General features: G+C 35.3%; 1 protein-coding gene across 1 annotated transcript in view; it reads left to right on the top strand.

The window, feature by feature from the left end:
- The window catches only part of shrb (charged multivesicular body protein shrub), a 59,395-nt gene that overhangs the window by 19,666 nt on the left and 11,732 nt on the right, over nucleotides 1–27,997 (top strand). The window contains exons 2-5 of the mRNA XM_090398520.1: nucleotides 11,233–11,410; nucleotides 16,831–16,945; nucleotides 21,671–21,791; nucleotides 25,365–25,460. Coding sequence (XP_090254646.1) covers nucleotides 11,233–11,410; nucleotides 16,831–16,945; nucleotides 21,671–21,791; nucleotides 25,365–25,426 — 476 coding nt within the window. The 3' untranslated portion in view covers nucleotides 25,427–25,460. The remainder of the gene's footprint in view (nucleotides 1–11,232; nucleotides 11,411–16,830; nucleotides 16,946–21,670; nucleotides 21,792–25,364; nucleotides 25,461–27,997) is intronic.

Raw genomic sequence — 27,997 nt, 5'->3', positions numbered from 1 at the left:
CTTAAAATTTTCTGGCATCATTATTACGATAACTGTCAGATGTTAAGAATTGTGGTAGTTGTTTGTTGTGGATGGTAGTAGATTTCTGATCTTTCTTTAGTCCTGAAGTAGAGGGCATTTGTATTGCTGTCTTTCTCATTCAAAGCTTCTAATATTTTAGGATGAAGACGTTGCAAGTGTTGTTTTAAATTTGATGCTTTTGTAGGTGCATTTTTATCAGAACCATAAAAACGAATTTTTGCATTGCATGCTTTTGCACAATCACCATCTTCTATAATACATTGACACACATTATATTTCCCATCTATTGTTATTGTAAAGTGTTTTGCCGTTGTGAATTTTTTCATGGGATTCCACTTTCACTAATATAATATATAAATTATCATAAAATATGTTTTATTTTGAAATTTGCAAAGAACTTGAAATTAAAATATATCCTGAAAATATAACCTGAAAAAAAATAGGTCAATCAAATTATCTGTGAAATAGGCAATTTAACATATTATTTATATTACAATTTAAATTCATTAGGAGTCAGTTGATACATTTTTTCCAACTCCACAGCTCTGATTGTAACTGATTATTACTAGATTCCTAATAACAATTTTCTTGTAAAATTGTTATTTGTCAAGGCTCCTATATTATCAATTTTGCATTTTCATTCTCTAAGGATATGTTTCACAAACTTTCAGTAACCAGTTTAACTAAAGAATAACACATATGCCACATTAAATAACTTATATTATTATGTAAATATTTCGTCTTATGTATCATAAGACATCATCAGTACAACTAACGAACAACAATAAGAATCGAATTCAAAAAACCGTAGTGTGCATGCTTAAATTAGAATCCCTTTATGTATATAGTTCATGAATTAAAAACTGGGCCGAAATTAAAATTACTTAAATTAAAATATAGCAGATAAATTATTGAATACAATTGAGGATAACAATTTCCGAAACTTTTGGAATAGTGAGACAGTCATTTTGATTAAGACTAGGTCTGTGAAGTAAGGCTTCAGCACTTTCTTTATATAAATATTCATATTTACATGCGGATTTATGTAGCAGCTTGGCATTTTGCAACTGGATCCTTTGGTTAGCATTTTCAATTCCAAGTTGTGCAAGGCCAGATTTGTGAAGTTTGATAAGGCCAGATTTGTGAAGTTTGATAAGGCAGATGTAGTGTTGATGTTGAAAGATATGTTTATTTATAGATCTTCCTATTTGTCCATAGTAAGACAAGTTACACGAACATGATACTTGCTATGTGCCAGATAGCATCATTGGTTGAGAGGTTGTCTTTCATAGAACATAGCAAGTTGTTAATTTGATTGATATATTTATTTAATTTATATTTATTCATTTCTCTCCTAACCATACTAGCAACATGTTTATTCTGTTATCTATTTCCACCAATACAGATTACTAGATCCAATGAGATGAGGAAGAACTCCTTATTTGCAGAAGTAGATACATACATTTGAGACTATTCTAGAATTTGCCATAGCACTGCATCCTCAGTATCTAAACGAATTTGGCTATCTCACATTACCAGAAATCTGGGAGACTATAATCTTAAAATCTTCGGCTGAACAAGCAGGATTCCATTGCTGTACACATAGAGGGGCACCACCTTTTTTGCACTCTGGCATTCTGTTTGCTTTTTTTGCATGTATGCCTACGTACACATGCATAGTGTCTTTGTGCCCAAGAAATTGTTTTTGTCCAAGGTAAAATATTGATTTGATAATTTAAGAAATAAAATAAATCATACTTATACAGTGTCTAAGCATCCATACCAGATAGCGGTTCTTAGATTCATGCCTTACAGAAATATGCATCATAATGTACTAGTCTTGTGTCTATTATATCCATTATGGTCTAATAACTGATTCACATATTCAAACATTAGTTTTGCTAAATAAATTCCTGTTTTTCCACATAAGATCATTTAAATATCCTGATATCTTCTTAAAATGCATTTGCTTTTTAATACTTGCTATATTCCATTGTAGATGGGGGGTGAACCTGGCTTTGAAAGTTTTTAATAAAGGATACAAAATATTATTTTGTAGATAATATTGCAAATAAATAGATGATCCAGAAGTGAATAAATAGATCATACTAAGCAAATAAATTATGCTTTGAGTAGTTGTGTGTGTGTGTGTGAGAGGTATTTTCTGCAAATATATTTACAAACTGATTTATGATTCAACTTAAAAAAAAAAACCTTCTTGTATAACACCTATTCAGATGACTTCTACCTAGATTTCTGATGAAAGCCAGTAGTTCCAAATAGCGCCAGTATTTTGTTCAATCGTAGTATGATCATAACTACACACATTGCAAATACAAGTGAAATATTTATGCTGGTATCGTATGTTTTTGTAATTTTCCTATGGAAAAGTTCTTTAAATTGAACGAACACAAAAGATAATAAATGAACTATATAGAAAAGTAAATCAAAATAAGAATGTAATAAATAAAATAATTACAAGAAAACTCAGACAATGTAAACTGAATAGGATGATCCAGAAGTGAATAAATAGATCGTGTAAAGATGTGGTGTGGACAGAGTTATTAAGCACTGAGCAGCCTGGCAATGGATAGAAAGGGATGGCAAAAAACAACTATATTGGACACACCAGTTGGTGGGGGGGGGGTTGAACACTTGGACATTCTGGCAGATGAATTATTTTCTCATGACTCCTCAGTCAGTTTTGAAACAGTTTCAAAAAAAAAAGCAGCAGCAGCAAACAGGGTCTGTTTACTTGGCTAGAAAATCATCATTCGATATTTGTTATTCATCATCCATTGGATATTTATTATTTTTTATTTTTAAACATTTTATGCATTCCTTAGCAGTGAGAAAATTTTAACATCTTTGCATAATTATCTATTATAAAATGTTTTTCATGTATTTCTGCAGTTTTCTTTTGTTACTCTTTTTTGTACATAGATATTGTGAATATTCCCCCTTCCATTCCTCTGGGATTATGTCTTTTAGTACTTTAAATTCAAATATTTATTTAAATAAGTTAAAACACTAGGTATAATTTAAAATTAGCTTTTCGACTCTTCACATAGCATATTTTTATTTTTACAGGGTTTGGAAAGTATTAGTGTTTGAGCAGAACATCACTGGATGCTTTACAGATGCTGGTAGTGAATATGGCATGTGGTGAATGGGTTTGCTGTAAAACCTGCAATGACAATTGGTTTGACCCTCTTGTGTACATAATATGGAGGAGAATGCTGTAGCCATCAAATGCCATGGTATCACCTTTACGTTACCTAACTCTGGATGTAGTTTCTCAAGGTTGACCCTCAAGTGGCACTATTTTACTCCCCTCCCAGTTCCTGTTGCAGTTCTTGTATTATACTGTTTATATATTAATTCATAGCCACTGTGATGCAGGATTACATCATCTTCCTGAACATGATATTCCATGTAATTGTTTACTAGGTGCCACTTCTGCATCTCTGTAAGATGGGAGACACCATCTACACTTATTTTTCTTGCTAGTGTTTGGTTTCAAAATAGGTGGACTGAATATAGGTTATTGCATGCTCCATCCTTACTATGGTGAATGCTAATGTTTACTAGCTGTCTTATACAACAAACCCTTTTTCCTATTTGCTTCCTGTAAACCTCACCAGTGGTCATGAGCATTGCACTTCTATCCTTTCATAACATAACCTGAATTTTTATCCATGAGCATTGTTCCAATGTCATAAATTTGGTTTTACAGCTGCTCAACACTTGTCCACTTCACTCTCACTTCTATATGTCATTCAAGTGGGTGTTTCTATTCTCCACAAATACAGTTGTCTATGCTGTGCACACAGTGTTGCCAGTGCTTTTATTTTCAGCATATGTGTACTGGAGTGCAATTGCAGATTAGGAGTTTATATTGGAGTAAATGAACATCGAAGATATACTATTTCATCTAGGTTAGCAAAACATTCTTTAATTCTTGTAGATAGGATTATATGTTGGTAACACATGACTATTAAATTATTTAAGGAATTTACAACATACACTGGAATATTAATTAAAAGAAAATTTAATAAATACCTCCTATGTTTCGGCAATGTCACATTGCCATCTTCATGGGAACATACAACTTGGCACGTGCTTGCAGACACTACAAAAAGCAAATGAAGCAGAAGAGAGAAAACTACTGTTGTTCCTAGAGTCCTAAAGGTACCCCACCCTACTGGGCTATATTGGGTTGTCTTGGCTGTTGGGCTGAAGTTCTCAAGATGCAAGCTTTCCAAATTTGGGGCAGTCTCATGCACCCAAATTTGTTCAGGTTTGGAAAGTTTCTTAGAGCTGGGGCTGATTCCATGAACAATCTTTCATATTTAAATTTGCTGCAGTGTATTAACATGGCTTTCTTACAATGTATTCTGTTGCAGGTATCCAGAGCATGGTCTGCAAGCCCAGAGTAGCTGTATTGATGAAACTGGATATAGTCTTTGTGTTCTGAAATCCTGACATTTGCTGTCCTGCCTGTTTGGCCAAAGTAGAACAATTTACAGCTGCAAGGGACGTGGCATACCCTAGGTAGGTCTAGGGGAAGTGGCTGGTCTTTGGTGGAGTGGATAAGGGATGCCAATTTCTTATACGGTTTGTAACCAGAAGTCAGTATTTTTTAAGGTTTTGGTTAACTTTTCAGAGGTGCCCCGGATATAGAGAATGGTGATGGATTTAGTGTATTCTTTGTTATGAAGGGATGGGGGGTTTGTGGTTAACTGGTTTTAATATTTTTTTGGATTTCTTGGGGGTTGTAGCCATTACCTAAAGATGTGGTTTAGTTCAGTGGTTAGGGCATTGTTATCTGAACAGATTAACTTTGCCCTGTTATATATTGTTTTTATAACCCCATATTGTTGTGTGTGTGTGTGGGGGGGGGGGGGGGGAGGTTGCTGGTGAATGTATTATTATTATGGGTAACTCCAAGGGGTCCTTAGACTCATCGAGGGAGGCCCTAACATCATGTCAAGAACAACTATTTGACATTTACGCAGTATTTATCATACCTCGCCTTGAACTCATTCACAATGGCACCCACAACAGACTCTGGCAGCTTATTCCACTCATTCACCACTCTCCAAGTAAAAAACCTAGCTCTAACACCCTTGCTAACCACACTCTTGCCCAGCTTCCTTGTATGGCCCCTAGTCCTCCCACCACCAGTCCTATTCTCAAAAATATCTTCTTAATTAATCTTAGAGAAACCCTTCAGTAATTTGAATGTCTCAATCATATCACCCTTTTTTTCACCTATCAATCAATTTCTGCAACCCACAAATCTTCAACCTGTTCTCATAAGGTTCATACCATAGACCTACTATCATCTTGGTCACTGTCTCTGGATCCTGTCCACCTCCTTCCCAACAAGAAGAAACCCTGGCTCCCAAACCTGGGCACAGTAGTCTAGATGAGGTCTTATCAAGGCTCGATTCAGAGGAACAATAACCTGTTTGTCTCTGTTGTTCAAGTATTTTTCAGCACCCAAGTGATTTGATGAGCTGATTTAGCCACTTTTGCGATGTTCCCCCTAAACTTCAACTCCCTATCCACCAACACTCCCAAATCCCTGGCCTCGTCAATCTCCTGGAGTACGGTTCCACCAATGTGATATACTGCTGCTAATCTTTTCACCCCAAAATGCATAACCTTACACTTTGCCACATTAAATTGACATCCATTCTCTTTAGCCCAGTCCTCCAAACTATCCAAATCATCTTGCAAAATTATTTGGTGAATAATTTTGCAAGATGATTTGGATAGTTTGGAGGACTGGGAGGTTCATATCATATAATAGTTTGGAGGACTTGACATGCTGTGCACTCACTGTTGCTCTACCTAACTTTGCATCATCAGCAAACAAATGAACACTTCCTCTCAGATCCTTTCCTATATCGTTATTGAACAGTAGTGCTCCAAGAACAGAACCCTGCGACACACCACTAATCGCAGGCCGTCTTTTGGACTCTACTCATGAATAAACCACTCTCTGATATTTCTCCATCAACCACCCTCCTATCCATCTCACCAACCCTATATCCATCAGCTTATGCTGCAATTTACTGATTAGAATTCCATGTGGCATCCTGTCAAAGGCCTTAGCAAGGTCCAGTAGAATCACTGTAAACCCATTATCCTTATAAAACGTGAGCAAGTTACTGAGGCATGATCTACCCTTCACAAAACCATGCTGTCCCCCATACAGTATCCCATTTTCATCTATCCAATTCTGTATTTTTCTTTTACTATTTTCTCCAAGACCTTGACAACGATTCCTGATATGCTGATCAATCGATAATTTACAACAGCAGTCTTGTAACCTCCTTTATGCAGTGGAACTATTTTCCCCTCTTTCCACCCCCCTTGGGACTGACCCAGACCTGCGGCTTAAATTAAACAAAATGGTCAACGGCATTGACAATTCTTTAGCCGCTTCACGTACAACACGAGCTGGTATACCATCCAATGCCACAGATGTATTGACATTGAGGTTTTGTAATAGACTATTCACCTGCAATTCATTCATCACAATTCCCGTATAAGCTATTGGTTCATTCATTTCTGCAATGTCACCACCTGGATGATATACTCTTGCAAAGTGCTTGCTCAGTGATTCCACTATATCAACTGATTCGGTTACCTCTCTACCGTTGACATTCTTTAAAATCATTCTGCCATTTACATTTTTTCTTTTATTGCAACATATCGAAAAAAACTGTTTGGGATTCTCTTTAGCCCCTGCATGGCTAATGTTCTTTCATAATCTGCTTTTGCTTTTCTTACCACACTCGTTACCCTTCTTGCGTGCGCTTTATACTGTTCATGTGCCTGCCGGTCACCTTTCTCTTTAAATTCCCTCCACAGTTGTTTCTTTTTTTGCAGCTCAAGCTTAATGGTGTTATTCATCCATTTAACCCCTACTTGATTTATTATTCGGGCTCTAGGAGGTGTACAGTCAGCCATTGCCACATGCAAACACTTCTTAACTGCTTCCCTTGCAGTTTTACATGCCATGGCACTGAACCAATCAAACTCCTAAGCTTGTCATACTTACCAGCCTGATAATTCCACATATACCCTGTCTTCTAGTAGCAAGGCTTATATGTTGGTCATACATAACTGGTAATTAGTTTACGGAATTAACAATGCATATAAAGTATATTAATTAAAGATAACTTTAATAAATAACTTCTATATTTCGGCAACGTCACGTTGCCATCTTCAGGAACCTAATGGTCAGAGAGTGCTTGACCTAGTAATTGCATCTGAGAATTTGTCTGTAACGAATATGACCACATTGCCACCAATTGGTGAGAGTGATCATAGGATCTTGACTTGGGAGGTGGCTAAAGATGTGGAATTTATAATTAAGACAGGGTACATAACTGGTAATTAGTTTACAGAAATAACAACGCATATAAAGTATATTAATTAAAGATAACTTTAATAAATAACTTCTATATTTCGGCAACGTCACATTGCCATCTTCAGGAACATAAAGATATGGTATGTGCATGCAGGCACTAACAAAAGCAAATGAGGAAGAAAGCAAGAAACTAATATTGCTCCTAAAGTCCTAATGGTGCCATCTTGTGGGCCCAGCCCACCAGAGGACACCATTAGGTTCCTGAAGATGGCAACGTGACGTTGCCGAAATATAGAAGTTATTTATTAAAGTTATCTTTAATTAATATACTTTATGAGTTGTTAATTCTGTAAACTAATTACCAGTTATATACCCTGTCTTAATTGTAAATTCCACATCTTTAGCCACCTCCCAAGTCAAGATCCTATGATCACTCTCACCAGTTGGTGGCAATGTGGTCATATTCGTTACAGCCAAATTCTCAGATGTAATTACTAGGTCAAGCACTCTTTGACCTTAGTATTTTCCATTACATGCTGTCGCAGATAGTTAGCCTTTAATAACCGCATAAAATCCAATTCCTTCCTCCCATGTGTCCTCTCCTCCTTCCAATCAATGTTACCATAGTTGAAATCTCCCATAATAATTACCCTCCTTCCACTCATTTCTTCTATTTGCTTATGCATACTATCTGCACCATCTATTCCATCACCTGGTCTATGGCAACACCCAACTGTATATTTTGTTCTGCTAGCCTCAATCTCACACCAAATAGCCTCAAATGTGCTCTTTTCTTTATCCTGCAGTTCCACTTCTATTCTCCTTGGCTGTAGCTCATTAGCCGTCATCAATGACACTCCCCCCCCATTGTATTCTCCCTGTCACTCCTGAACACACCATACTCCTTGCATTCAATCCCATTATTTATATCATCTTCTGTCAGCCATGTTTCACTAATGCCAATAACCTGTTCCTGGAAGTGCCAACCAAATCCAAAAATTCTTCCTTCTCGTTCCTAATACTTCTGGCATTAGTATACATGAATTGCAGAAGCCCATTTGTCCCATCCCTATTTTGATGCTTTATATTGACTATTCCATTCTGATTTGTTGTCCTTCTTACTCGCTCGGGCATGTTACACACATTCATACACTCAACTGTTTCCCTAAAGTCTGCATATCTACCCCCCCCAATAACTCTAGTTTCCCTGATTCTGCACATCCGCTTCATTCAACAACACCTTTTCAAGTCTCCATACACCAAATCCATTCAAATGTAAACCATCCATCTTATATAAATCCTTTCGCCCATCAAACTCACTCCACACATCCACAAATTCCACACCACTCCTCCTGCATAATCTGTGCATAAAGTCATTAGCAATTTTGGCCCTCCTTCTATACTCTTCATTGTCATACCGTGGCAACAGACTCACCATCCTAACTCTCTCACTCTTCTCTTTTGCTACCTCAAGTAATTCTTTCAAATCCTCTCTCATAGCCATTTTGTCTCCTTTCAAATCATTCGTTCCTGCTACTACTATCAATTCTTTCACCCTCTGTTTTTGCATTCTAATTGGCTCGCTTACATCCTTAACGTTCGTGCCAGGTTGGTACAATTTTGTTAAACTCTCATCTATCACACCTTTTACTAAAGAATCTCCGTACAACACTCGCTCTTTCATTTTGTTTACACTCACTATCATACTATTATTTTTCTTATCATACTTTTGCCATTTATTAGTTGGTACGCTCGGTAATAATTTTTGCCAACGCTCCAGGTGCCGATTTGCCCTGTGTATCACTCCGCGTAACCATGTGATCTCACTCGTTGCATCTGTCTCATCATTTTTATTATCCGTTAATTCATTCATTCGTTCTGTATGTTTACCTTCATTCTCACTTTCAATGCCACTCTCACAGCTATCTGGTACTACCTCGCATATCACTGTTTTCTACATTCTCACTTTCAACAACGATATCACTCTTACGACCTGAAACACTGTTTAAATCCTCACTTTTCTTACACTTTCTGCACACATTCACTCCACTATCGTTGTCTAACCAGACTCCAACCACTCTCCTGAAAGCATACATTTCACAAACAGTACACTGAATAAAATCCTTTAAATTAAAAGTTTTAGAAAAAGATGGCGACCTGGACGCCATTGTATTCATATTCGTCCTTATTGGTGCCATGTGCACAAATAATTATATCTATCAAATTACTAATTGGAAACTTAGAAAACTCACAAAAATCACCCAGACACGCTAAGATACAAAAAGTAAATAATACTATGTAAGATTCAAGCAAATTTACCAATTATTACTTAAAATAACGCATCTGTTCAAGAGCTCTCTACAAACACTACATACCATGTAGCCCTCTAGTCTGGGTAGGTTTTCTGTAAACAGAAAAAGCCAAGGCTCCATCAGGCTGGCAAGTGATTAGAGTGTCTAGGAAAGGGAGACTGTTGTTTTCCTCTTTTTCCAAGGCGAACTTGATTCTGGGGTGTTGGTTGTTTAAGTGTGTTAAGAACTGGAGTATATCTGAGCCATGTGGTCAAATAGCGAACACATCATCAACGTAGAAAAGCCCAACAGTGGGTTTTTGTGGGTCTGAGTTTAAGGCTTTCTCTTCAGAAGTCTCCATAAAGAAGTTGGCTAGGGATGGGAGAGTGGTGAACCCATGGCTGTCCCCTCTATCTGTTTGTAGAATTTTCCTTGCCAAACGAAATAGCCTGAGTTCATTGTGAACAGAAATAGGGTTGATACTGTATAGAGGCATGAAATATGGATATTGGGATGAAATTTGGGTTGGATGATTACACTAAATACATCACCATTCCCTATATCTGGGGTACCTCTGAAAAGTTAAACAAATTCTTAAAAAAAAATATGACCTGACTTCTTGTTACAAACATATAAGAAATTGGCATCCCTTATCTGCTCCACCAGCCACTTCCTCTAGACTTACCTGGGGTATACCAGGTCCCTTGCAGTTGTAAACTGCCCTACTTTGGCCAAACAGGCAGGACAGCAAAGGTCAGGATTTTGGAACACAAAGACTACATCCAGTTTCATCAATACAGCCACGTTAATACACTGCAGCAAATTTAAATATGAAAGATTGGAATCAGCCTCAGCTCTAAGAAACTTTCCAAACCTCAACAAATTTGGGTGCATGAGACTGCCCCAAATTTGGAAAGCTTGTATCTTGAGAACTTCAGCCCAACAGCCAAGACAACTCAATATAGCCCACTAGGGTGGGGTGGTACCTTTAGGACTCGAGGAACAACAGTAGTTTTCTCTCATCTGCTTCATTTGCTTTTTGTAGTACCTGCATGCACGTGCCATAGTTGTATGTTCCCATGAAGATGGCAATGTGACATTGCAAAATATAGGAGGTATTTATTAAATTTTCTTCTAATTAATATTCCAGTATACGTTGCAAATTCCTAAATAATTTAAGTCATTCTTTAATTGGATCAACATTCACCATAAAACTTCAAAGAAGTTGCTGAGACTTTATTTTAATCTTAAAGTGATTCCATTTGTATCTATAAAGTATCAGCTGTCTTTTATTCAACTAGCATTACAATGAAGTTCTGTTTTCAGTGATGTCTTTTTGTGGTAAGCCTTTTTCTTCATGTTGTATATTATGTTGGATGTTAAAACTTTATGGTTGTTTTTATTTTCATTATTTTGGCTACACTGTATCCAGAATAATGACAATACTCAATTTCTAATCTATTATTTATTTTCATTTTCTAATGTGTCCATTTTTTTTAAAATGTAATACATTATATTAATGTTTTTAATTAGTTGCTTTGCAGGCACTGAAGAGGAAAAAGAGATATGAAAAACAATTGCAGCAAATTGATGGTACATTGACAACAATTGAATTCCAGAGAGAAGCTCTAGAAAATGCAAATACAAATACAGAGGTGATGAAAATAATGGGATTTGCCGCAAAAGCCCTGAAAAATGCACATGAAGATATGTTAGTATATTTATCTTTTAATATAAAGATTTTTATATTTTGAATGGGTTGTATTAATTTATTATAAAGGAATATTTTATAAATGAGTGTATCCTGTTTGTAACTTGTTTTTATGTTGTTTCTGCATTCTTAGTTTCGTGTTCCTGAAACACCCACAGAAAATAAAAATAAAAATTATATCTGTTTATGATCTCAGTAAAAGAGAACAGACATTTAAAGAAATCCATTCATAAAAGTATTTATACATCATCATCATCAAATTCCTGCTGATTAAACAGGGCTTAAACAAGGCTCCCGTTATTTTCCCAGAGAACCAGCTCAAACAGCGAAAAGTCAGCTACAGGAACACACCCAAACTCAACATCACCACAGTTCAAGATCGGTACCATCAACATAAGAAGCCTGAATGGCAAAGAAATGGAGCTGGCTGAGGAATTGGATAAGTACCAGATCAACATAATAGGGGTGACTGAAACAAAAAAGACAAAAAACTGTGAGATCTTTCTAAGGAATAAATACAAAATGCTATATTCAGGCAATAACGATCAGGGAAAAGGAGTAGCAGCAATAGCATTCAACATTGTGAATGCTTCATATTCAACAATATGAAGCTAATCTTCTTGAATGGCAGGCGATATCAACTAGAGTGTTGTGGGCAAATATCAGAATGGGGAACTTGACAATGAGACTTGTTTGTGCCCATGGTCCCACAGAAGGTTCTATTAAGGTAGAAGTGGAGGAATATTTTGAAGCTTTAGAGAAAGCAACTGGCACTATGAAAAAAGAAAAGTTGATCCTTGTTGGAAATCTAAATAGCAGAGTAGGAAATGATTTCTGCTCAGGACATGGACAGGTTATTACTATGACAGGAACCAAACCTTGGCAGTTCAGTGGCAAAACATTGATTGATTTAGCCAGAGAGGCATGTGGTGAGGTTGTCTGCAAAGATAGTAAAATCAGAACTCCATGGTGGACACAGGAAGTTAAAGAAGCAGTGAAGGAAAAGAAGAAAGCATATCAAAAGTTCCTGGTGAATAAGTCAGTTTGTGCTCTTAGAGAAATCAGAGACAAATGTAAGGAAGCTAAAAACTATGTAAAACTAGCTAAACAAAAGTCATCGGTTGACTTTGGCAAGAATATAGAAAATAAATATCAGGAGGGTAGCAAAATATTCCAGGGGCTGTTGAAAAGAACTCAGAAATGGAGAAAAGAGTGCTGTAAAAGGAATTAGAGATGATAAAGGTGATATGAAAAATGGAGTAAAAGATATTCTTGATGTATGGAGTAATTACTTTGGAAAATTGCTAAATGAAACAGTCAGTAACAGCACAGTGGTAAAAAAACACTGAAAAGGCATGCAATCAGGAATACATAACCATACTTAAAGTAGAAAAAGCCATTAAAAGCCTGAAATGTGGAAAGGCAGCAGGAATTGATGATATTCAACCGGAAATGATGAAGTATGGAGGTTTAAAAATCTTGCATTGGCTTCACTGCATTGCTCAGTCGGTAGAGCATTAGGCTTTTAACCCAAGGGTCCAGGGTTCGTGTTCCTGTTCATGCACCAGTCCGCCTGGTTAGACTAGTGGCTGTGCGCATCACAACTATATGCTTGGGGAAGGGGTGTCCTAGGTTCGATTCCCATCAGTGACGTGAGGAGGTGAAGGATCTTCCTCAGCCATACCAAGTTAGCCAGTCTTGGGTGTGGACAGTAGAGTTTTTCATCCCGCAAGGCAGGTTTGCCTACTTACACAGGATAGGCAAACCTGCCTATCCTGTGAATGGTTTGATGTCCGATGATCAATAAACCCTTGACACTGCAAGGGAAAAGGAAGATGAGAAGTCTTACATTGGCTTCACTGCATAGTTTAGAAGGCCTGGACAGAGGGATGAATTCCAGATGATCGGAGTAGAGCTCTCATAGTACCCATACACAAAAAAAGGGAAATAAAACAGAATGTGTATTTCTCTACTCAGTGTTCCTGGTAAGATTAATGAAAGTATACTCAAGAAAGATTGTGGAAGGGAAACTTGATGAAGAATAAGCTGGATTCAGATCAAATAGAGCTGTCAGGATCAGACTTTCACTTTACAACAAATAGTTGAGAAATCATGGAAATGTAACAAAGATCTGTATTTAAGTTTTGTAGACATGCAAAAGGCATATGACAAGGTGCCAAGAGAAAAGCTATTCAAAATGCTGCAGTTATAAGGTTGTCAGTAGGGCATTATATTAAGCAATACTTAGTCTTAGAGTTGTAAGTCAGCAGTTAGAATTAAAGGAAGTAGAGGAAGATGGTTTGGTGTTAAATCTAGTGTCAGACAAGGACACATTATCCCCTCTTCTATTCATTTTCTATATGAATCACATTATGAAGGAAAGTGGTATTAAATCTGATATCAAATTTGGAGATTTTGATATCGGGTTTAATACCACTCTTTACTTTATGCAGATGATGTTATACTTTTAAATAAATCTGGTACAAGTCTGCAAGATTCCCTGACTAAATTGAATAATTTTTGTAATAAATTTGGTATGGAAATCAGCAATAACAAGACAAAGACAATGAAAATATACAGAAACATTGAAAATATCAACTGTATCATGAATGGAAAACCTATAGAATAAGTAAACCAATTCAGTTACTTAGGCACAAGTTTTAGTGAAGATTGTAAATTAAATATGGAAATATACAACAGAAGGAAGTCAATGAATCAATTTATATGGAATAAGAGAGAGATTAATCAAAACACTACATTAGCTGTATACAAGATAAGTGTTCAAACCAGTTTTAACTTATGGATCTCAGAGCTGGGTTAGAAATAAAACACTTGACCAAAGACTAGAGACCACAGATATGAGTCCTGAGAAAGATTAGGGGCATGAGAAGATGACATCAATGACAATATCATATTAAAAATAAGAATATTAGGAAAGAATTTCACATTGTTAGCATCCAGGAACGTGTTAGCAGAGCTAATCTCATGTGGTATGGTCACTTGAACAGAATTGGAAAGGAAAGATTAGCAAAACAAGTGTTCTCTTCCAGGTTGGCAGGAAAAAGACTTAGGGGAAGACCAAGATATAGGTGGATTGATAAAGTGGAAAGTGCCTTAGAGGACAGAAGTATAAGATCTGATAGTTGTGGAGTCTTGACAGATAACAGATTAATTTGAAGGAAAATTGTTGATAGGAAGTTAGTGATAATGTAAGTTCTTTATGTAGTACTATCATAATATCCTATACACCCCTTGAGCATATCAGGAAATTTATGTATTCTGAGGTTTAATTTGATTTTTTTTTTTTTTTTTTTCCTTGAAATGATTCCAAATTTTTGGTGACTATCAGATATGGCATTTGTGTCAAGAAAACCTAGAGGTGAATGTTTTCTTCACAAGAGAAATCTGACGTAGCCTAGTAATCTATATTACTGAAAAGGGAGGTAAGAGGGTTGTTTGAAAAGTTTGTTAAAAAAATAAGTTAAACACATTTTTTTAAAAAAAAATCACCTTTATTTCTCAACATAGTCTCAATCGAGTTTTACACATTTAGTCCAGCGAGTTATCAATTTTTGCATTCCATCTAAAAAGTAGGATTTGTCAAATTGCGCAAAATAGTCATTGACAGCCCCTTGATGGCATCCTTGTTCGAAGAAAATTTTTTCCCACTGATCCAAATTTTTTAAGTTTGGGAACAAGAAGTATTCACACAGGGCCAAGTCCAAAGAATATGGTGTATGTGGAACCAATTCATGCGATTTTGGCATAGCAATTGTTGATGTGTGGGACGGTGCATTCGATGAAAGAGCACTTTTTTGTGCACCAATCTTAAATACTCCATCATGATAATTCCTTAGGAATCCCAAAAAAACGTTGGCCATCACCTTCCCAGCTGACAAAATGGTCTTCACTTTTTTCGGTGCTCTTTCACTGGGCATTGTCTACTGTTTTGACTGCTGCTTGGACTCAGGTGTATAGAGATGGATCCAAGTTTCATCTATAGTCAAGAATCAATGCAAAACATCCACTTCTTCAAATAAAAGTGTTTTATCACTGCACAAAACTTTTTTTTCTCCATTTTTATGAAAAATGCAAACACAGTCATATGTTTGCCCAACGAGAACTACTCATCGCTCGTGGCTAAAATTTTGCCAGGGGTCGTGAAAAAAAATGATACCTGTCGACAGTGGTATAAATGAACAAATTGTATCGCCGTCTATTGGAAATTTATCAAATTTTCAAACAACCCTGGTAATTTAAGATCTTTCTTGCAAAAGAAGATAGATCTGTATTTTGGTAGAACTGAAGTTGACTTGGTTATTACTCTTGAAAATGGCATTAGGTCAATGTTTAAGACATTGGTTACATACTTGAAGCATGGATTATTGTAGCACTGTAAGGGTATCATATGAAGAAAAGTAATGAAGTGCACCATCAGCAAAATTAGATGAGGTCATTGATGAGAAGAGTCACGTGTGTTTAACTCACCTGGTTGAGAAGGTTAGAAGAAAAACCCTAAAATGATATGATGTTGAGTAAGCCTCCATGCGAGACTAGATCAGATAGCTGCACTCAAACATTTCCAAGCAATCTTCTTGACTGCATGAATCCATATATTCCATGAGATAGCTGTATGTTGAGTGGTGGAATCCTTACTGCTGGTTGCTTAACTGGTGAAACTTATATGTGTGGTGAAGTTTACTTCTCATTACCTTCTCTACTGTTTTTGACAAAACAGATGTGACAGTAATAAGCAAATAGTTTGATATCAGACTTTTATTTGTTTTCTTGGAATGGACAGATTAGCCCAAATCCATGTGTAGTGGGCTAGATTTTTGAGTATTATGGGATGGGTTTTAGTTTTGGACCACAAGTTTTGAGCATAATTCCATCTGGATCTATGAGAGGTGAATGAAAGTATAAAGGGCAGAAGATTTTGCTTCATACGGGATCATAAGGCATAGCTGCCATTTGTATAGGGATATAAGTTTTCTGAATTTCTCTTATCAGATTTGAATTTGTTGAAGTTTTTTGCAGCTGGTCAGTTATGTATAGGTGGAGCATGAAGCCAGAAAATTTTGTCTTGAAGTACTTGTGATATTGTATATTTCAGTGTAACCTACTGAAGCATAATGGAAAAATAAGACTTGGATAATGAGTGAAATAATACATCATTTCAACTTTCTAGACATCACTTCTCATGTGCAGCCTGCCACTAGTTATTTGAATGTATGTTGCAGTTGATGAATGTACTATGAAAAATTAGTTAGGTTATAATAATGTTTTGTTTTTCCAATTATTGCTTAAGATTTAGGCTCTTAATATAAAATCTAAACTGCCTTTTTGTGGTTAGCATTGTTTGATTAATAAACTTTGAATTATTGATATAGTTATAAAATGGTGACTTAATTTTAATGCAGGGATATTGACAAAGTTCACGACTTAATGGATGAGGTCCAAGAACAACAAGAAATTGCTAATGAAATATCTGATGCTATTTCGAATCCTATTGGTTTTGGCAATGATGTTGATGAGGTAAGGACCACTTTTTTATGTGTAAACATTGTAATGTTTGCAAAATACTTTAAGTAGCGTTGCTTTTGGCATTAACATGTTTAGGTATCTTCATTGTCCACAAAATTACATTTAGAACAAGTATTAAGGCTGAAACTGAACATCAAAGAGGGATTGGAGTATATCTGAAAAAGGAATCATCAGTTAACTGGATTGCTCTGTTCTGAACAAGCAGTCTTAGAGAGGATCCAGTTATTCAATTTAGTTAAGCAGTCCTGCAGACTTCTTCTGTATTTATTTTAAAGTATCATATCACCTGCATATAGTAAAGTGCTGAGGTTAATGTCTTTAATTTTGGTGTCTGGCCTGATGCCATTTTATGCCACAGTGTGATTCATCAAGATGATGAATGACTGTGGAGATAATGTACACCTCTTCTCAAACCTGATTTTACATTAAACTATCTTTTGTAGCTTCAATTCTTATTGCAGACTTATAACTCAGTCTACACTATGGATTATTCCTGCTTACACCACATCTTGTTTATACCATGTAATTGCAGCATTCTGAACAGTTTTTCTCTTGGCACCTTGTCATATGCCTTTTTCATATCTACAAAACTTAAATACAAATTCTTGTTGTATTTCTTCAAATTCTTCTTAATGACATTGCAAAGGATTTGATGGGAGATGCAGATTATCCTGCATATCTTTGCTGATGATGCAAAGATATGCAGGATAATCAGGAATGCAGTTGATATGCTGCAGTACTTACAAAATTTGAATAGCTGGCATTGTGGGCATGTGAAAATGGCTATCAGCTCAGTGTTAGTAAATGTAAAGTCATTCACATTGGTGTGATCCAATGTCTGATGAAATCCAATGTCTTATTATATTGATGGGATTGTGCTAGGAGAAATTGATCATGTTAGGGATCTTGGAGTTTTAATAGATAAGAAGTTCAAGGGCTATAGTAAAGATTGCAAATACAACTCAGAGGATGATTGCAATGCTGAAATGAACCTTGACACGTAAAGATATGGAAGTTATTTTGCCTCTTTACAAGGTCTTGATAAAACCTCACTTGGACTATTGTGCACAGGTCTGGTCTCCTGATTTCTGTGGTGATTCAGATACAGTGGAGAGGGTGCGAAGTAGAGCATTAAAAATATCAGGATTGTGGAATACAGATCATGAAGACAGATTGAGAATTTGTGTACTGTAAATAGGAGAAATAGGGAATGATATGATTGAGATTTACAAACTTCTGAAAGGGTCATACAAGATATTAGTAGAAGGAATTTTTCATTTTATGGAGGGCGAGGAAAGGACGAGAGAGGGCATCTTTGAAAGTGGAAAATGACATTTGTAAGGGATGATGGCTAGATTTTTTTCTCTCAGAGCAGTGCATGATTGAAATGGATAGCCATTGGAGGTGGTGAGTGCAGGTAGTGTGAATGAATTCAAGAATAGGTGTGAAAGCTGGTGCTGGCAATATGTAGCCTTTCTCAATGAGTTCTAATGAAGTCAATAGAGGTTGTCTTGATCACAAAACAGCTAAACATATCTTGTTCAAGTTTCTCTTCCACAATTTTTCTTACCCTTGTAAGTATGCATCTATAAATCTTACCTGGAACATTTAATAGGGAAATTCATTTGTAATTTTAACCAATGTGGAACATTCTTCTTCATTCTACTTCAATATGGAATATTGCATTCTTCTGAATTATGTATTGCATTTCTGCTCGGTATCATATGTTCCAGCTGTCTCTCCACATTCCAGGAATTTGATGGCATTTTCTATGTCAATATTGATATATATATATATATACTTCTGATTGCAGTCCACTTGAATATTTTTACCACTTTGTTTCATTTAGCAATCTTCGAAAGTAATTATTCTAGATAACTAGAATTTTCTTTTAGTTTCATGTCACTTGATCATCTTATTCCTTTATAACACTCTTTCCTTCATCCCTAAGGTTTTCAGAAGTCTCTGAAATATTTTGCTGCTTTCATGATTTATTTTCTATATTTTTACCAAGATTTCCATGACTTTCATTCAGTTACTTTTACACAGCCATTTGTCTTTCTTACATTTTTTTTTTTTCTTTATTCTCTTAGAACACATACTGACTTCAGGAACTTGGATATGCATTGACTGCCTCTTACTGTGTCCACCATGGAGTTATATAAGTATCCTATTCTTGCAAACAACTTCACTATAAGCTTCTCTGGGTAATTTAATATTTTCTTTAATCTGCCACTGATTCCCCAAAATTTGATTCTTGTTTTCAGACTTTCATTTTTCCTTGAATAAAATTATTATGAATCTGTGCAGATCTTTATGTTGGAACATGGTATTAGTAATGACTAGTCCATGTCCTGAATAGAAGTCCAGCAGGTGCTTACTGTTATTATTAGTTTGATCTTTTCTTTAGATTTTTCCAGAATATTTCTATTTGTTTAATATTATTATTATTTTTCTCTCCAAAGATCTCCAGCAAGGGTCAGTGTTTCCTTTTTTCTTTGACAGCTGCCTTCTGTAATGATTTAAAAAATTCCTCCAATATTTCATTACTAGAACATTCTCTTGGATCATATGCATAAATACATCTTTGTTCATTTCTCCCATTTTGATGTTTGCTCACATTACTGCTTGATATTGATTGCCCAATATCAAGTACTTGATTATACTTGTGATCATTGTCGAATACTGTGGCTACTCCTATCTTTCCCTTATAATTATTTTGTAATATCAACTTGTTACTTCTCTAATTCTTTTTCTGATTCCAACCCCCCCACCATTAATGTTAATGAATCTTAAATTGGGCTGATGTTGTGTTAGAGATTGTTCCACTTGCAGAGTTTTCATTGTTTGCCCTAGGTCCCTGATAAAAACTGAGGTTAGGTTCCTTGTTTAGGCATGCAGTTCCCAGATGGCATGAAATTTCATCTTGTTGTACCATTTTGTTTTGGTTTAAGCCAATATGGAATATAGTTTGCTCAGCTAAATCCCAAATTATCAGATATTTTGTGCAGTATCTAGGGAGATACTAACAGCATTCATATTGTCAGGAGCCAAGGTTGGATTTTTCATGCTCCTTAAAAAGTTATATGGAGGTTTTCTCCCAGTTCTCTAGCTATGATTTCTTAAGCAACATCATGAGTTGATATTTTAAATATAAATGAATTGAAACTAAATGGACATTACAAGGTATAGTTTATATTCAAATTATTTAAAAGAAATTAGATAATTTTAAATTAAATGTTTTTGACTGAGAGAGAGGGGAGAATGGTATCTGTTTTGGATTAAAGGGGATATAAAATCTATCGGTGTGTGAATTTAACAACAGTTTACTGTTTATCATTTTGTCTTATATAGTTAAACGACTTCATTTTGAGATTTTGCTAATTAGTCAACATAGAAATCATCATCAGTTTCCTGATATTTATCCTCGAGATATTAAGGCTACTATGATGACACTACATGATTAAGTTTACATTATTATTAATTTCCTATCAACAGTTTTCCTCCAAATTAGTCTCAACTTGCCAGCACTCAAGTATTGTCATATCTAACATTTTGTTCTTCACTTGTGACTGAGTAGATCCATCTAGACCATGGTCTAGATGGGTCTCTCTTTACTATCCTATTCTGGTTAAAGTGGGCATATACCACCTTAGATTAGCTCTGTTCACACATTCTTGAATGCTAACAATGTCAAGTTCCTTTTTAATATCTTCATTTTTAATGTTTCTGCCATTGCTATCATCTGTTCACTCTCCTAATTTTTCTCAGAATTCTCATATCTGTGATCTCTTTGATCAAGTGCTCTATTTCTAACCCAACTCTCATATCCATAACTTAAAACTGGTTTCAACACTATATTGTATGTCGATACTTTTGTGTAACTACTTTTACACATAGCTTAGCGCTTGTACATTAAAAAAGCGTTTAGGTTTAACAGTATTAAGGGTTGCTTATGGGTCAAAGCCAAATAACTCGGAAACCGCCACATTTTTATTTCTATTTTTCGAACTGCACACTGAAAGCAGTGCTACATACTATGGTCCCACTTGCAAGAATGCAGAGACCCGATGGTACAGCCAAATTGTACTTTCTGTTGACCTAAACCTATAAGATGGTACAACATGTAGAAATCAAGTATGATGTATTTTGTTTAAGGTAAATGAATTCAAATGTATGGTGAAGTCTTGCTATAGCAAATTCATAAAAACTACAGGAATAATTTGTTATAATGGATAGTTTGCGATAATGCATTTCCTTTAGAATACCTTAAATTAAAAATGCCAAAATATTATATTCTACAACTTTAGAATGTCTGTGAATCAAAACTTTTTTGGTAGTTGATAATAGTTAATTATCAAGTGATCAAGATGTTTGTTTAATCTGACAGTCCACACCCAAGTACAAACATGTTCCTGAATATGATGGCAATATATATATATATATATGAACTTCAAGTAAAGATTATCTATTGATGTTCAGTAGTGATAAATGGTGAAATCTGGTAAAGAGCTTAAGCATTTGGAAATAACTTTTTTTCTTTATTCATTCTTGGAATAATTTATAGCATGAATATGTTTAGTCACAAAATAATGATTAGGAACTTAAGCTAAGCAAGTGCACCTTTTGTAATAGCTATGAAAATTATTTCCTTTTTAAATAATATTCTTTGAATAAATAATTAAGTAAAACGTATACTTTATATCATTCTAATAGGATGAGCTCACTAAGGAGTTGGAAGAATTAGAGCAGGAGATACTAGATAACCAGCTTCTAGATGTTGGGCCAGCAGCAGTAGACTTGCCTGTCCCTCCTACAACAGAACCTGGTCGTCCAAGTAAGTTGTACATAGTCTTATCTTGTTTACATATAAATGACCAATTTTATCAAAATGAAATTGTACATCTTTCAATGGCAGAAAGGAGTGTATTTATGTGTAAGTATAGGCATGTTAGCAATGTTATTACAATTGAATTGTTTTTATATAATAAAACAAAAAAAATTATCTTTATACTCATCACGCTAAACTAGAGAAGTTTGTGGTACAATAAAGAGTAGGTGGAATGAGCCACACAGATGATCATGGATCATCTGTACAGTGTGTGACATCAATAAATGCTATAGATGTTTTCAAGCATTTTTGAAGCTTCTGTGTGTGTGTGTGTGTGTTGTAAAAGCGACACATGGTCTACACAGCTACACCGTCTAAATCCAGCTTCTTCTATGGGGATACATTTTTTGATTCCTGGGACTATATGGTTATAAGCAAGTCTAAGATTTTATAGAAGATGCTAAGCAGCACTATTGGGTGGTAATCTTCAGGCTTGTCCTCACTTTTGCTAGGCTTCAGTAATCCATCATTGAATGTTTAAAAGCATTTGGTAGTTTACCCCTAGTAAGGATGTTTGAATAGAAACAATGGAGCCATTCTCGAGCTACTTGCTCAATATGCTTAGCAAGCTCCAGAAACATAGCATCTGAACCAGCAGCTTTTCCACTCCTAGTAGCTTGAATTGCTTTATCAATTTCGGAAGGGATGAAAGAATGAGAAAATTCTGACTCCATGATGGCTTCACACTTTGCCTGATCTGGTTCCATGTTAACATTTCTCATATGTTTCTTAACTGCAGGTGTTCTGGAGAGATTAATTATATGGTTTACTACCTCACAGCCACATATGATGCTGTGTAGAGGCAGGACATGCTTCTTAAGTTACTTTGTATTATACCATACAAAATGTTTACTATCTTCTTAACAACTGCATCACCAATTGCACCTTCCAGGTTTTCAAATCTACCCTCAGGTTGTGTTCTGGCCCTGCTCCTCTTCATTGTGTATATTAGTAATTTATTCTCTGCCATCTCCAGGAAGTTTGCTTATACTGATGACTGGGCAATAATAGTAACTCAAGATCAATGACTAAAAGTAACAGAGCATATATTAACAAGAGATCTAACTGTGCTAAGCAGTGATTTCAGGAACTGGAGATTATGACCAAACTTAATAATTCTCTATTAATTTATTTTGACTGTAAAGTTTTCTTAAAAAACTTCCTAAAACAAAATTCTCTGGTCTGCATTCTCAAACTTCCATTTTCCCAGGTACCAAATGCTCTCCCAGCTGTCAATCACCTATCAATCTCCTCAGTGAGCATGCACACTTGTTCCAATAAGTGACAGGCAAGAAGTTAGTAATGGCTGATATTTTTTCGTTGTTAGCGAAAAGAGAATGCCTTTACGATGAATGAAAGATATCAACACTTAACAGTATGAATTACAATATAGAACCATTGAAATCATTACAACTATCTGATATCTGGTAAGAATATATCAATCTCAAAAAAAAATTTTTTTCAACATATCAATTTCTTATCAAGCACATTACAAGTACCGATTATACATGGTTACGAAACTAATAAAATACTAATATTGAGAAAAACTAAAAAAAATCATAATTATAAATTATGACTATTTCTACAGTTTTTATAACATCAGACAATATGAGATCAGCAGTGGTTGTGAGTAGTGCTCTTTGGGAGAAGAAATCAGCATCAGTTATATGAACTGTACAGAGGATAACCATGAGATCTAAGCATTTATGTACTCATCAGGATTGTCAGGTATTAGAAGTAGTCTGGTGGTAGTTTGATAGTAATCATATGAATGATTTATTAGGTGCTTGGAAAAATGCCTCTCCATTGTCTGCTCTGTGTGCATCTTGAAAAGCTTACATTTTAGTATCATTTGGCAAACAGTAGGGAAAAGTTAATTTAGAATAGACTGAAAGGATTTTTAATCAAAGATGAACATAAGAGAAGATTCTAGGTTTGACGTTCTGGCATGATTTGGGAAGTGGAGGAGAGCATGTGCCTAAATGTTATGGTATTGTGTGCATAAGAAGCATTGTTTGAAAATTGAGCATTTTGAAGCAATCCTTGTGCAAATTATATGAATGTACTTTAAATAAACTTTGAAGAAATTTATGTAAACTATTATAAATAACATAACAGAAGAAACTTATATTAAAGTTGATTACAACCAGAAATTTTTTTTATCAAAGTTCTTGAATTTTTGCTTTGGGCTGTCGTACAGATCAAGCTCTCATTGTTCCTGTAATATCTCATGTTGTTAACATTTTGCCTTTTTGTTTTTCTTTTCTCCCTTCACTTGCATTGCAAATGGTCAAGAAACTTGACTGAAAATTTCGATTGAAATGAAAGTTTACGTAAGTGTCTTCTGTTATTTGTTATTGTTACATATAATACTTATGTATCTATTCAAGAATATCATTTAAGAAGGTAAGAGTTTATCTCCAGTTGTTTTCAATAAAGGAATTAGAGAAGTCTATGTTTTAGATTTACAATTGAGGATAAATCAAAGTATTTGATAACATATTTTGTATTTAACATACAGTGTTATATACAAGTCTGAGAATAAAAATGAAGATTGAATCCTCAATGTGTTTTTCTTAATTTTTTTCTGACAGACAGCATAATTGCACTGGCTTTTATAGCATCTGATAATGGTATATTTGTTTCAGCCCCATATTGCTGACCTTTATCAGCAGGTGACCCTCACATATGAGGGAGAAATGTTTGTTGCAGTGGTTTATGAAAAGTCTATTTGATTTACTTGTGACCAATTTAAATGCTAATAGAATGTTCAACCATGAAGAAAGTTCTTGTTGGCCCAGATTTCACACTGCAAATGATGTTGACATGCTTTTGGGTTAGCAAAAAAAAAAAAAAAAAATCATTTTGTTATTTTCTTTCCTGCACTTTCAACTATTTATAGTGAGATACATTGCAGGGTTTGTTTGCTATCATCCAAAAGAACCTTCCATGTTTGCTGTGGTCTGATTTGCTCTTGCTTCATGACATTTCTTAGTTGCGTATATAGACACACAAACACAAACTAATCTAGTTAAGCACACCTGGACTATGTTTGGGTGAAAGTCCATCACTCTTGTACTGGAGTTGCTGTCAATAAATATCACTTAGTGTGATATTCTGGGATCACTGAATTTGTATAACTGTTGTTCCTCTTGTATGAGTACAGATAGGAGAGATCCCATATTTGGAATACTTAATAAACAATGCAGTTTTTCTGACCACTTACCAGAAGGTGTGTGTGTGGGGGGATTTTAAGTAAAAAAAAAAGTGATAAAGGCTTGTATATTCACATACAAATTCTCACAATTTTGTGATTGAGATTATTTCCATCTTGCTTTCAATTCTCCTTCCTCCAAGATATTTTTGAGAACAGTAACAAATTCTCATTTGAAATCATGTTGCTTATGCATTAAACATATATCTGCATGCACTTGCACACACACACGTACATAAAAGGTAACTTTGTTATTTTAATAACTAATGATAGTAATACTAACTGAAATATTTCTACTTCTTTAGGCAAAGAAAAAGTCGAAGAGGAGGATGCTGATATGAGAGAGTTAGCAGCCTGGGCTTCTTAATGCATTGCTTGAATGAATGAATCATGTGTATAGTGTAAGTTAATATAGTTACTTTTCTAATCATTGCCTATTAATTGTATATAAAATAGTTTTTAGGAGGTTTCATGAAAATACTCTCTCATACTGTATTTTTTTTTTAAAGTGATTGGCTCCTTTGCTTTTTTATTCTATATAAATTCCTCTCTTTACTCGATTTGTAGTTATGATGAGCAGTTAACACATCACCAAAGCATTTGTTTTATATTATTGAGAAAAAGCTAACATAGATTGGTTTCTATTGTGGTTTTACAGTAAATTTTTGCTTTTTGCAAGTAAAGCTGCAGATAATATCAAGTATACTCTCAGCTTTACTTGCCCTTCCTTTCCTTTAATTTTTTTAACATCTAATAGATCCATTGAGTCATTATAAAAACATGCTAGTGGGACTTGCCTGCAAGGTTCAACAGTGTGGTGTTCTTCCCTGTGGTCTAGGGAAAGGGCCTGATGCTTACTATAATGCTAGTATCATCTGAGGTAACTCTGACATCCCACTTCCAGGTAGGATGCTGGAGATCCATACATGGACTCTAAGGTGAGTCCATGTATGGATCTGGTGAGTGGGGATCTCTATCACTGAACCAAAAATCCCTTTTGAGCATGCATTCTTCATTTTCAAATTTTTCAGGGATCCTCACAGGACCCAGTAAGTATCAGTACTGTAGATACATCTGATAACAGAAATAAAAAGAGAACATCTGACACACAAGTATGCTGCTGTTTCTCATCATCCATGTAGCAGGTGAAAAGCCACTAGAGAAAATGTCTCCTTTCTTTATTCAGAAGGGATTCGGATTAGCAGAATCTCTCAAAGCAGTTAAGTTAAAATCCGGTAATATTGTTTTGGAAAACATAACAAAAGGCAGACAAAGATAAGTCCCAGCCTTTCGGAAATCATACAAGTCTACAAAGGTAAAGGAATAGGGAAATTCTTATAATGAAACTATCATGGATTCCAATAAAAAATATCAGTATCCTTTTACAAAAACAAACCTGTTTTTTTCTATAGGAAAGATTTAAAACCTAGTGAGGACAACCCCCACCTTAAGGTATATAATAAATTTAGTTTAATCCTTTATCCAAGTGTAAGCAAACAAAGTTTGCACCTGAAACTATCTTCAGGACTGAGGTAAGGTGGTGCAACACCAGGCAACTCTGAGCAAAGGTGGACCAAGCTCTCATCACTGCTTGTCTCAGTATCTCCCATAATGCAAAGCACATCTCCTTGCGAACATGTATACTGCTATGCATTAAGGGAAGGGCCACTACCCAGACCGGTTTCGACCTTTATTGAGGTCTCGTCAGTGGGAGGCAGACCCAGAAGTGATGACACTAAGGCAGAAGCAATGGAGAGGTCATATTTACCTATACGAGTTGCCAACAGGTGTACCACATTATTATTGAATTACTCTGGATTTAGAGAAGGATGTTGGAAGTTTATTTTTCACTTGGTTAGACTATAATAAATTTAATTTAATCCTTTATCCAAGTGTAAGCAAACAAAGTTTGCACCTGAAACTATCTTCAACATCCTTCTCTAAATCCAGAGTAATTCAATAAGGTGGTACACCTGTTGGCAATTCATATAGGTAAATATGACCTTTCCTATTGCTTCTGCCTTAGTAGGTTGGGTCTGTCTCCCACTGACGAGACCTCAATAAAGGTCGAAACTGGCCTGGGTAGTGGCCCTTCCTTTAATGCATAGCAGTATATATGTCTGCAAGGAGATGAGCTTTCATTATTGGAGATACTGAGACAAGCAGTGATGAGAGCTTGGTCCACCTTTGCTTGGAGTTTCCTGGTGTTGCACCACCTTACCTCAGTCCTAAAGATAGTCTCAGGTGCAAACTTTGTTTGCTTATACTTGGATAAAGGATTAAACTAAATTTATTATAGTCTAACATATGCAAAATAAACTCCCACCTTAAGGTGTTTCATTATTGTTTGTAAAGACAGACACTGAATTTTCTTGTGTAAGAGTTCTTGTTATGTCTTCGTTTTTTTATTTATTCCATTCTTGTCCTTAGCATTATTGTAAATTTCATTTCCATTACACATATCTTAGATTTCTTTTTTTTTTCTTTCTAAGTTCCTGTTGTTGTGTTCTGCTCAATACCAAAAAAAAAAAAAAAAAATTTTGGTAGATAAAATTATTTTTGTTACTCAGTTTTATATGCTATCTTATTTTGTACGTGTTCCCATTTAATTTATTATGCTTCACTGATATTTAAATATGCTTCATTCTTTAAAGCTATGCTGTCAGCCATGGAGCAGATTCTCACTGTAACAAACTCCCTCACTACAATAAACTGCTGAAAAATCCCAACCAATACTCCCTAAGAGTGTGGTCTTTCTGTATTTATGGGGCATTAATTGGGATTTTGCTATGGAGGGAAAAAAAACTTTCCTTGCTTTGTATTCTTCATGAGCTTATTAATCACATTTTTTTCTCTCTATTTTCTCTCCACAATCTCTTCTTACTTTGTGCAACTCTTCCTTGATTGTGTTACTTATCTATTTAATGTCCTGCTGATT

This window comes from Typopeltis vanoorti, chromosome 1, assembly GCF_054136105.1.
Source record: "Typopeltis vanoorti isolate ZY-2024b chromosome 1, IOZ_Tvanoo_1.0, whole genome shotgun sequence".
NCBI classification, from domain to species: Eukaryota; Metazoa; Arthropoda; class Arachnida; order Uropygi; family Thelyphonidae; genus Typopeltis; species Typopeltis vanoorti.
This window is presented reverse-complemented; position numbering and strand designations above follow the sequence as displayed.